Source organism: Phoca vitulina, unplaced genomic scaffold (assembly GCF_004348235.1).
Source record: "Phoca vitulina isolate PV1807 unplaced genomic scaffold, GSC_HSeal_1.0 scaffold8, whole genome shotgun sequence".
Lineage (NCBI taxonomy): Eukaryota > Metazoa > Chordata > Mammalia > Carnivora > Phocidae > Phoca > Phoca vitulina.
This window is the reverse complement of record NW_022589711.1, coordinates 44,828,677-44,841,034: the sequence shown is the minus strand read 5'-3', so window position 1 is coordinate 44,841,034 and position 12,358 is coordinate 44,828,677. Positions and strand designations below refer to the sequence as shown.

General features: G+C 52.1%; 1 protein-coding gene across 1 annotated transcript in view; it reads right to left on the bottom strand.

The window, feature by feature from the left end:
* PDIA5 (protein disulfide isomerase family A member 5) overlaps positions 1-12,358 on the bottom strand; it is an 89,298-nt gene that overhangs the window by 63,147 nt on the left and 13,793 nt on the right. The window contains exons 2-3 of the mRNA XM_032406692.1: positions 5,407-5,533; positions 2,407-2,494 (exon numbers count right to left, since the gene is read on the bottom strand). Coding sequence (XP_032262583.1) covers positions 2,407-2,494; positions 5,407-5,533 — 215 coding nt within the window. The remainder of the gene's footprint in view (positions 1-2,406; positions 2,495-5,406; positions 5,534-12,358) is intronic.

Below are 12,358 nucleotides of genomic sequence, written 5' to 3'. Positions count from 1 at the left end.
CTCTAAGGTGCCCCCCTATATTTTCATCACAGCACATCAAAAGTCGCAGGATTATTTCTCCCATTGGCACTTTTATTGACTCCAGACGTCATGTCTCCGAAAAAGCCCTGGATTCTAATGTTCTAACCCTCCTCCCCCCTTTTAGTCCTGCCCCTGCAGGGAGCAGAGCAGGACTGCTGGCTCCACACGCAGCAGCAGAGGACCCCAGGCAGTACTTGGGGCCCACACCACAGGCAGCTGCCTGCAGGGAAAGCCAGGGCACTTTAAAGACCTGGTACTCAAAGGTCTTTGCCCCAAATGGTAACTCAACTTTCACCGTGAAGCTTTTCTCAACCTTTCCAGGCAGATTAAAGGGGTACCCCTCGCACCCACAGCCTCCATTGATTGCATTTCTCACATGGACTGTAATGACCGGGTTCAGTGTCTGCTTCCGCCTTGCACGCTGAGCTCCTGAGGACGCTATTCTCCATCTGTGTACCTCAAGGCATACGGCAGGTGCTTAGGAATGTTGCAGGAGAAGGCAGCAACTACATCAAAGCTCTCCTTCCCATTTCTGCCACCTGCAAGCCTGAGAACTCCCTGTGATAGGCTCTACCGGCTTGGCAGGCCAGTGTCATCTCCAGATATGGAGATTCCAAAGTGCCCTGTCCCCTCGAAGAGGCTCTGTCGCTTTGCTAGTCACACGGTGCACTCCTGGGAAAACGCGGGAGACTGAGACACACCTAGGAGACAACACTTTTGGACCAACTATGAACTAGGATTAACCGGTGGCCAAGATCTCACCATATGTCTGGTGAGCAGTCTCTTCCGTTAAATTGGTATTTGAATAAATCAGGAGACGTGAGGCCAGAGACAGGAGCGTGCACGCGCAGCAAACACCACTCAGCTACGACTTCTGCCAGTCTCATCCAGGGCTTTGTCAAAATATAAATCTCCCGTCACTTCTCTCCAGTCATGGGCAGGACAAACTTGAGGCCGTAAACTTATAAATCAGTGTGTCCCAGAAGTTCATTCACAAAACGGCTGTCTAGAATTCCGACTGAAAGGGAAGAAGACTGCACTGGAGCTGAGCCCGAGAAGCTCAGCTAACACACAGGCTAGCAGCCAGGCTGTGGCTCGGGCAGGAACAGCTACAGGAAAGGTTACGAAGCCCTTTGTAGGCTGTCCAGGAAAAGAACTGCCTCTTTTCCCAGCAGAGCCCCACCTCTTCCCCGTACTAACAACGATGCAATATTCTCCTTTCCCCTCCTCTTCCCAAGCCCCTACCCCTGAGAGACCCAAAGTCCAGGTGAGAAGTGGCTGGACACAGTGACTCTGGAAACACTTCCTGTCCTCAGTCGGAAGCGGATGTAAATGCTGATATCCGCCAAGTGCAACATAGAGCCCTGCATACAGTAGGTGCTCAAACATACAAAGGACAAACCTGCTCTTAGTTACCTTTTTTCCTATGTTCCTTCACTCTCTCTGTGCCTTTTCTGTACTTAGGCCAATCTACACCAAACTGAGAGCTAATTATGTAACGAAGGGGTGTGCCTATGTGCATGCACACACACAATGCACAGACAGATGTGCAAATTATTCCTAATGACTGAAAGGAAAGGGAAGCTGAGCACACCCTGGATTCAAACTCCCACACTTAGAAGAATCTGAGAATTCCATCAAGAAACCGCTTCCCCACCCTAAGAAGTAGCCCCCCTTCCTACAGACACCTGCCTGTGGGCTGGTGTTTGGTCCTGTCACCTTAACACTGACAAGGATGTCTCCGGGTGGAGGGAGGTTGGAAAGGAGGAGAAGGAGGAGGAGGAGGAACGGGCAGCCCTGGCACCGGGACAGGCAGGGGCGGGCAGGGAGACACAGGTCAGAAGAGAGCTTTGGAAGGACAAAGCCACCTGTCCAGGCCTGATCTAATGGAGCCACCTCAGAAGGCAAGGCAGCAGGCCCTCGGACTAGCTGGTTCCACCACCTTCGCGCTGTGGGCGGTGGAGAGCTCTATCAATGACCTGGGCTGGGGGTAAAGCCCATGGTTTTTGCTGCAGACCCCTCCCCCAAGCAAGCCCACCAGGTGACCCTGAAAATAACCTTGCCTCTGAGCATCAAGGCCCCCTCTCCCACCCACTGGGAAGAAAAAATCACGTGACACATGACAACAGAGTAAAAAGTAAAAGCACTACGGAAAAAGGGAAGAAGAGTGGTGGGGCTGGAAAGAACAGGTGGGAAGCCTGAACTGCCCCTTCTCCAGGCCACAGGTGACCCTGCGGTAAGGTGAGAGAGGCCCTCCTACCGCCATCTCTCCAGCACACCCTCTCTCCCAGAGCATTCCTCAGGGACGATTCCCCACCCCACCCTCCAAATGCCCGAAGGAGGCCCTGCCCTCCAGCCACCACGCCCCATGTCCCCAGGACATACCCACAGTCTACCCAGCAGATGGTGCCTTGTCCTTTCACAGCCTGGGCCACAGTGGATAATAACCTGAGATGACTTTCAGCTGCAGCCTCTGTAAAAAAAGAATAAAACATTAAACATATGCGCCCGAGCACCCCAGGACCACCTCTTGCCATCTTCCCTCAGGGGTAAGGACGGATGGAGACCCGTCCTAGAGGGGAGGTCCGGGGCACCAGTAACAACACTGACCCTGAGCTCAATAGTTCGGTGAGAACGCTTATCAGAATCCCCTGTTCCCCACCAGCCTCTGGAGCCCTCCTCACAGACACAGAGCCCCCAACTCACCCCTCCTTTACGCCACACCTCACGCCCCACTCTTCCAAGAATCTCTCAGCCAGATGCTTGACTCTCAGTAGAATCTCTGACTCATTACTTTTCTGGGACAAATTGTGAAAGTTCTATAATCAAATGATTACAATTCTGTAACTAACGTAGGGAACAAGTTTGCCAATTCCACACTCCTCTGTCCTGGAGCCCAAGCTGGGAGCTGACAAGAGCAGGGACCAGACCCTTCCTTTACTTGTGCATCACATCCTCACCTCGGCAGGAGCTCAGTACAACCTGGTGGTTAACTGAGGTTTATATGTGACACTAGACTCAGATGGACCACTGTCTAGTGGACCCAAGTCACATTTCACAGCCCATTTCCCCAGCAGCGACAGAAGAGCCAGCCCTCGCAGTACCTGGAGGGTCAGCTACAAAAACACACACTATGCCTTGGGGCAGGGTGGAGTGAGCATGAGAAAGGAAGTTCTCCATGGGTCCAGGCATGTGGGCAAAGCATGGGAAACTACTGTGGGAGGGCAGGAGCTTGGGGGCAGAGGCTTGCAGCCAGGATTCCAACACTGCTGCAGAGGGGCTGTGGCCCATGCATCACCTCTCCCCATCACACCTGGGAGCTCACTTGAAGGGCCCCCCATGCAGACACTGGGAAGGAGAGCAGGTCTGCTGCCTCCACCAAAAACCATAAGATACATCCCAAAGCCGAGCAGAAATGATGTCTGAATTATTTGGCTCCACAGATCTCCTTTTCTAGCATGGATAACGGTAGCTGTTTGTGAATACAAAGCATGCTGAGCCTTTCATGGAAGTGAACAAAAAATATCTTTCTAGAGAGCTGCATGGAGCCACCCGAAGGAGGCACTCCCGGGAACCCCCACAAGCCCAACTGGAGGAGGGGGGCAGCAGAGGGGGAGAAAGCCATCACCCCACCATGCGCTGGGGCTCAGACAGGGCTCTCTGGGGCAGGGGGCAGAAGCTGAAGTTGAGCTATATGAAGCACTTCCCCCCTGAACCCCACCTTTCAGCAGGGGAAAGGGAGGCCCCGCTTGGGAGGATAGGAACGGAGAAAATCCAGTTACTGCACTACTCCACAGCCCACTGAGGGTCACACATCTGCAGCAGGTCTAGGCAAAGGGGCAGGAAGGCAAACCATCACGTGGGTCCTGCCGCCCAGCAGTCCAAGGCAGAGAGGACCCCAGGAAGCACTGGAACCCCACTGCCAATGAGTGAGCCAGCGGCCAGGTGAGGGGCAGAAGAGAAAGTAAGAGTGGTCCAGGCCCTGCGTCCTGCCCCACAACTACCATAATCATTTCCTGATCTCAGAGCCCTTCCGTCATTGCGGGATTAACACATTTCCTCCTACCCTCCAGCAGAGGAAACAAAGTGGGGGCAGCACAGAGGGCCAGCTCTATCATCTACCAGCCGGTGGCCGTCAGACAAGTCAGCTAGTCTCCCTCTGCCTCAGTTTCCCCACGGGTAAACTGGAAGCTCTCTGACAACCTGCACTGCCTCCCTCATGGCAAGGAGCAAACAGGAGTGTGTCCCAGGAGTTCCTTGCAGAGTCCGTGTAAGATGATGAGCTTCTATGACGGGACTGACCCAGAGAAGGAATTGAGGGCTTCTGCATTGGCAACCGCCTGGCTCCACGAGCATCCAAGGGGGTGAGCCATGCTTATTCAGGGCCCTGCACCCCGGGCCTCAGGAGCAACTCTGCTTCTCCCTTGCCTCAATTTCCCCCTACTCTTGATAATGGAGAATGCTAGACACATGCCGGGCTCCTAACAACCACCTCAGGAAGTGTGTGCCAAGCCCTCAAAAGGGCAAGAGGTAGCAAGTGCCAGGGTGCTTAAAGGATGTAGGCTTCAGGAGAGACACACATCCAAAACATCCATCAGCCCCAGTGCCAATGAGTGTCGAGGATGAGCTGCCAGGGAGAACTATGCCCGGAACTGGCCCAGCCACTGGTTGCTTCTCCAGGGCACAGAAAACTTGGCATCCTTAGGAGCAGTGAAAACACTTAACTCTGCTGGAACAACATCAACAGTCAGATGTTCAAAGTCGCAGCCAAGAGCTAAGCAAACCTCTCTCCATCCACTATGCCCTTGCCAGCCTCAAGGTCAGAAGAGGCAAGCCACGGCTCCTACCCCCACTGAAACTGCTCTGTCCTGCTCTTGGAGCCCACTGCCAACTCAGTCCCATGTTCTGACTCCAGAATGGGACAGATGGGGACCAGGCTGGGCCAGGGCTGCCAGCCTGGGTGCGTGCTCCCAAGCTTGGGACCAATTCAGCTGGCGACCGGCCAGCCCCGTCAGTTAATCAACAGCTCTGGCGAAGCATGCCCTATCATGGCCAGCCTGTGCCTGTCCAGGAAGCCAGAACATCCATCCCCAGTGACCACCATCCTCCATCCCCCTTCACATACACCCTGATGTAGCGAGGGCTCCAGAGGCTCTTCCTAAGAAAGACTGATCACAGGGAACTGAAATAGCCTCTCAGGGACCCAAAAGAGACTGAACGCACACTCCCTGGTGCCTCTACCTCATTTTCTGGGGAAAGCTGACAAGCCTGATGACCCTCGGGCCCTCCCTGGGTGGTCCTGAGGTCTCTGCCTCCCACCTATTCCCCAAACCCAAACCGTCCCATCCCAGATGGATGACCCCCAAGGCCAGGTTGGGCACTCACCAGATTTGGAGTAGAGCACCAGCACATTATTCCGGGTCCTGAGAAGTTTTTTCAAGTCCTTGGGGTCAGAAATTCTCTCGATGAGTGAGGAGACCTTTGTGGAGGACAGCCACATCGGCAGGACCACCTGGGGATCGAGAGGCCAAGGACCATGAGCCCCAGCTTCCTGCCAGGCCCAAGGAAGAATGGGTGCCCACAGACACACTGCCTAGAACACCCTTTACTTCAGAGGCAGAAGGGCACACCAACCCTTCTCAGGACACTGCACCAACTTTTCCACCTTATCCCCTCCCCAAATCACCAACAACCCTCCCCCAGGACACTGCCCAGCCCATTCCCAGTCTCCAACTCGCCACTCCTCTTCAGGCCCTTTTACAGAGCTGTATGAGCTGCATACTACACAAGCAGGCTGCATGGATGCACTAGTCACCTACTCAATCCAGGCCCCTCTGGGAAGTCAATGTCTGTACCCCACACTGCACCCCAACACCACACACCAGGGAAATGTGAAAACTCCATCCCACCAGAAGCACTGAAGCACAAAGCCACAGAAAAGTAAGATCACTTCTCATATTTAGGTTGGGAATGGAAGGTTTTCAGCTTTTCCCACTCGGCCAATGATCTCAGGAGGCCAGCCAACAAGAAACGAGCAATTCTTCCCAGATAACCCGGAGACCAGCCTTGGATACTGGAGGCCCCAAGCACCTCTGCAGGCACAAGGAGGGGTGGGCTGGAAGCAGGCTGGGGAGGAGGTGTGTTAAAAGTCTGAGTCAGGAACAGTCACACAGCAGATCCCCTCACCCAGCCCACATAGCTAGCCAGCAGCCCCTTGCCTAGCTGGCAGAAAACACGGGGCTACTATATGGAGAGACTAAGAAAAGCTCTGCTGGGAGACACCAGGCAGACAGTAGAAGTATGGCCCTGAGAGAAAACAAGGGGATTAAGGGAAAGTCTACAAACTGAAACTTGAGACACCCATCCCCCTGAACCCCCACTTCCCTGACATCTCCCCTCCGTTTTCCAGAATGCTGCCAGTCTTATTCCCCCAGGCAGGAGATTACAGAATTTTTCTCTGTGGAAACTGAGAAGCACAAGAAAAACAGCCTAAAGATGGTGATTTGGAGATCCTCCAATGAAACAACTGAGTTCCCACTGAAATGCCCACTGTGAGGCCCTCTCAGTAAACAGGAGCCCCTACCTCCTGCTCACGCCCAGTCTCCAGTCCCTCTACCTCCTGCTCACGCCCAGTCTCCAGTCCCTCTACCTCCTGCTCACGCCCAGTCTCCAGTCCCTCTACCTCCTGCTCACGCTCAGTCTCCAATCCCTCTACCTCCTGCTCACACTCACTCTCCAGTGCACGTGCCAGTGCCTTGCTATTCAATACAGACAACCCAAGGTCCCCAGATACTTGAGGAAAGCCCTCAACACAAAAGACAGGGATGAAAACGAACTAAAAAAGGATGACATCTAGAAGAAAAAGAACGGAAAACAGCAAAAGTATGATTATTATTCTCAGAGAAATGAAATGCTGCATCCCTAAAACAAGAATAGAATGTGGGGTGCCTGGGTGGCTCAGTCGGTTAAGCATCTGCCTTCGGCTCAGGTCATGATCCCAGGGTCCTGGGATCGAGCCCCACATCGGGCTCCCTGCTCAGCAGGGAGCCTGCTTCTCCCTCTCCCTCTGCCCCTGCTCTTGCTTGTGCTCTCTCTCTCTGTCAAATAAATTTTAAAAATTAAATTAAAAAAAAGAATAAAATGCTACAAGAAAGGAATAGTCAAAGAGGATCAGGAAAAATTCTTGGAAAGTAAAACTCTCACAGAACTAAAAAATTTCAATACAGTTGAATGTAAAATTTTAAAAAACTCCTAGAAAATAAAACATAAAATCAAGAAATAAAAAATAGAAGAAAAAGGTAAGAAAAATAAGAAAATGGATCCATTAAGTGCAAGAGCCAAATTAAAGTAACCCCAGAAAAAGAAATAAACAGAGGAAAAGAAACTTTCAAAAAAAAAAAAAAAAGTACTTCAAGGAAATACCCCAGACTTAAAGAATGTAAGTCTCTGGTCGAGAAGGTCCCACACAATGAACAAAAAAAGACTCTCACCAAAGTACATCTCCGAAAACTTTCAGAACACTGCTGACAAAGAGGAGATTCTGAAAGTCTCAAAGAAAAAAAACCCACCACATACAAAAAGATCAGGTGTCAAAATTGGCCTAAGACTGCTCATCAGCACAGCGGAGGACAATGAAGCGTTGCCTTCATGACTCTCGTGCAACATGATCACCAACTGGAATTCTATATCCAGCCAAACTATCTGTCAATTGTGAGTACAGATTTACTTAGGCTTAAGAGCTCAGATGTGAAAAACTTACCACCAATACACCCTTTCTAGGGAAAATACTGGAAGTGATGCTCCAGCAAAACAAATGAGTAAAAAAATCAGAAAGACATGGAACCTAGGAAACAAAGGATCCCACAAAGAGAGGCAAGGAGAATTACCATGTTGATGGTGAACAGGAGTCCACGACATATACCCTGTAGTCTACAGAGCAACCAGCCCATAATGGAGCAAGGACAAAGAGCTATGGATGAATGTGGTCAATAAAAGGAGGCAACTGTAGATGATCTGATATGCTTGATTGTACTGATCAGTTAAACAATCCGACCAAAGTAACATAGCTAATAAGTAACAGGGCCAGAACCTGAACCTTAGTCTATTTGACCTGATGCCCTCTCAGTCCATTGCCTCTTTGCAGCCAGAAGTCTTGAGCTGCAGCTGAGCTCTACCACTCAGTAGCTAAGATGCCTAGCCAACATCACTCAACCTTCTACAGCTTAGTGCCTTGCATCTGACATGGAAATAATGATACCTCCCTAGTGGAACTGCTGTGAGGATGAAATGGGGTAACTTACTGAACATGCTTTATAAATCATAAAGCACTCCAACGGTATCAGTTACCATAAATTTTAATACGATGTTCCATCTCCGCAGAGTACAAGATAGAAATGTGGCCATATTCTAGTGTTTCTGAATATAATCTGCCATTGGAATGCAAATGTTCCTTCTCCCCAGGGTAAAACTATCCAGGAGGAGGAGCTGAGGATCCCTCATTCTGCCCTGCCAGAGCTGGGTACAATACCCAAGGACCCACTGCCCTTACGTAACCCACCTTGAGAGCTCACCAAAAAGTTCATTCCATTATATTATTACATGTTATTCTCCTGTTCTCAGGGAGCTAATGGACTTCAGACTAAAAAGTCCATAGCTCAATGCACATAATTGAAGGAAAAAAAGAAAAGAATCTGTTGGAAAAACACACTGATGTTGCTCCAGTTTTAATCCTCAGATAATATGGTCAGTCAGGAAAAACAACTGCCCTTGCCCAGTGCCTCGGTACTTTGACCTGTAGACCAGCCCTCCTGAGACTGGCAGGCACCAAAACTTCTGGAACTGGGGAGAAAGGAAGGGGAAAGGAGCGAGCATGGGCCCAGTGCCCACCTGCCCGTACAGTGCAGTGACATGCCCTTGGGGCACTGACAGCAAAGTGTCTACAGCAGAAACCTCAAGCATCAAGTCTTCAGCTTCCTTTCCATCAAACCCAGTTAATCCCTTAGATCGGCCACCCTCACAGTAACCGAACCACTTTCCAGCCAGCCACCAAAGCCTCTGGCCCAACGTTCACCCTCACACAGCAGAGAACTTAAGCTTGCAATAAGGAATGCACTGAGCAAACTGACTGCTTGCACACTATCACCCAGTATGATGCAATGGTTCAACTGGGCACTGCCCGCGGCCACCCTGGTTTACAACTCCCTATGGAGGTGTCTCCTTCCCCCCTGCGCCCATCCCTACCCCAACCCTAGACTGACTAAGGGCCCTGGAGGGCAGGGCCCAGCACAGTGCCTGGCCCCTTGAAAGCCCCCAGGAAGTGTCTGCTCAGCATCATAACCATGACATATCACACTGGTTACCACACTGCTGACCTCTACAGAGGTCACCCACTAGGAGCATGTCATAAAGTGAGTCCGTGGCAGCTCTTGGGAGACCTGGGAGGGACCACCGAAAGCAGACAGACAACAGCGCAGTGATCGTCTGGATTCAAGTGTCGTGGGAGAGTGTGGGTGGAGCCAACCCGGGGGTCTGGAAAGCCTGGCTCAAGAGCCTCCTCTGGCCATGCCCTTAGACTGGGCAGCCACCAGGGAGGCTGGGGGTGGAAGAACCAGCTGGGTGGCTGCCCAAGGGGAAAGAAATGGGTCTAGCCAAGAGCCTCAGAGGGAAACAAGAGAACTCAGTGAGTATTCCTATGTAAGCAAGGAAGGAAGAGAGAAGAGGCTAAAATGATTCCAAGGCTAGGTGTGCGGAACGAAAGCCAAAATGGAAGAACTGAGCAGCAATGGCAGAAAGGCTCTGGTCTTCTGTTGAGGAAGGTGGTGGATAATAAGCTCAGGTGTGGACATGCGGACAGTACAGGCACCCTCCAGGCTGGAGAGTGAGCCCTGAGGCCAGTGAAGGCTCCAGGGTCAGCGTTCAGAGGGAGAAGGCAAGGGAAAAGCTCAGTTGCGGGGCGGAAGAAGGATCGGGAGGAAGGTCAGGAAGGAGAAGGTGGGAAGTGCTGCATCAACACAGACCAGGGAGGAGACACACAGAAAAGAGGGATCTGCAGGCAAGGCCATGGCGAAGTCCCCAGGGACATAACGAGCGAACCCTAGCAGCATGCGGGGAGGGCGGCCGGAAGCCAAGCTGCCCGGCAGAGAAAGCACACCCTGGGGAGTGGAGTGACAACAGGCAGCAGCAGAGGTGGCCCAGCCAGTCAGGAGAAGGATGGGCGGTCTCCACTGCGGAGGGACGCGTGTGGGCACGGGAGAGCAGGACTGGCCTAGAGAGGCAGGATGAGGAGATTTGGGAGCAAGAGAGAAAACAGTCGGGAGAGCCAGATCCTGGGGCACCAGAAGGCTTGGTGTGCTAAGAGCTAAGATGGCAGGCTTGGCATCGCTGAGAGGGGGAAGGATGAAAGGCCCCTTGGTGCCTGGCCTCAGACGGACTATCCCCTTAGCTCACAACCACGGGGCGGCCAGAAGAACAGCCCTTTCCTCCCTCCCCTAAGCCTTTCCTCCAGCCACTTAACATTCTCCCTTCTCCTCCACGTCCATCTATTTTAACCTTTGCAGTGTGCACGCTCCTTCCTTTCCTTAAGATGCAGCTCCAGTGAGCCTCGGATCGCCTTGCCAAGCACCTTCCTGCAGACTTCCTAAGTCACAACCCACAAACCCTGATAACAACAAGAATAAAATGTTAATGATGCACACACTCTCTGCTTTGTCAAGCCCTCAGAGGGGAGTGGGCAGCGTTTGAGAAGCCAGCCACCTTCCCAGCCCAGCCATGGAACTGTCCCTGGGTATGGCAGCCTCTTTACATTCTAAGTCACTAGCTTTGGTGTTAGAGGAGAGAAAAAAAATATCCCCTTTGTCCACCATCCAAACTCCTTCTGACCTTTCCCAATGATTGCTTTCTTTCTGCTCACCAACCCTCAGCTTTAACAGTATTTACATCAGGTCTGAGCTGCCCCATGGGCTGGGTTGAGGCCCATAACGCTCCCCACCCCCACACCCCATGCACAGCAGACCACTGCCGGGAAGGACGGCTGCCCCTGTTTCTGCTGCCAGGGAATCCAGGCCCCCAATGCCACCTCCAACCCCATCACAGTGCATACCCCCTCAGAACACCAGGCCCCTCCATCAGAGCCGCCTCCGCCCTCCGCCCCAGCCCCTCTTCCGAGCGCAGGAGCCCCTGCCCCACCTCCACCACAGCTGGAAGCAATGTGTCCTCTCATCTTCCAGATGCCCCGAGTGCTCTCCTGCCCTGCCCGTATCAGGGCCAGCCTAGAAGCCCGCCCTCATCCTCCCCCTTTGAGCAATTCCCACCCCTCAGACACCAGGGAAAGAGCACTGCTTCTGGAGCCAAACAGACCTGGGGTCAAACCCAGGCACCATCATTTACATGACCTCAGATGTTAGCAGCCCTCTCGGGGTGGCATCTCCCCACCCGTAAAGTGGGGAGGATAGTACTGATACCTCCCTTGTGAGGCTGGCTGAGGATTAAATGAGGGGGAGAAAGTACATAGAGAACCTGACATAATGCTTGGCATACAGAAGTACATAATAATCATAATTACCTTTATTAGTACTACTAGTGAGACAAATCACAGATAGAGCAAGAACAGTGAAACGGGCACCACCTCTTCCTCTCCAGGGCCCTGGCTGCAATCAGGCAAAACAGCACATCCAGGCAGGAAGGAGGGTGCACATACACACATTCAGGATATAAAACCTGAAATAATCACCCATCCGCATGGCAACCCAGACCAAGAGGCCACACAGCACATGTACAACGCTCCTTGCAGATTTCATGCCCATTTGCCCCTCACCAAACCCAACAAGTGGGGACTAGCCTCATTCCACAGAAAAGGAAATTGAGGCTCAGAGGTTATATCACTTACCAAGATCACACGTAGGTAAGTGGCAGAGCTAGGACTAGACCTCGGGTCTCCTAGCTCCTGGCCAGAGGCAGTCTATTTCTCTCAACCCCACAAGCTCCCTGGACCCAAGCGGAAAAGGAGCACCTCCTTCCCAGGCAGGGGCCTTCAAAGAGGCTGGAAAAACCCCAAACTTCCAGAATCCCATGGCAAGAAGGGATTTCTAACCCTCTGCTTCCTGCAAGCCCACAGTGCCCTGTTGTCTGCCCCAGTTCTCAGGATGCTGGGGCAACTGGCCCAGATGCGCTGTTAATCAGAGCTCGTGTACGGGACTATGCCCCTTTCCAGCTCCTTCTCTCCCTCTCTAACACACAGCACACATAAGCTCATCTCTTTTCTTTTTTTAAAGATTTTTTTCCTTGAAAAAAAAATTTAAAAATAAAGATTTTATTGCTTTATTTGAGAGAGAGAGAGAGA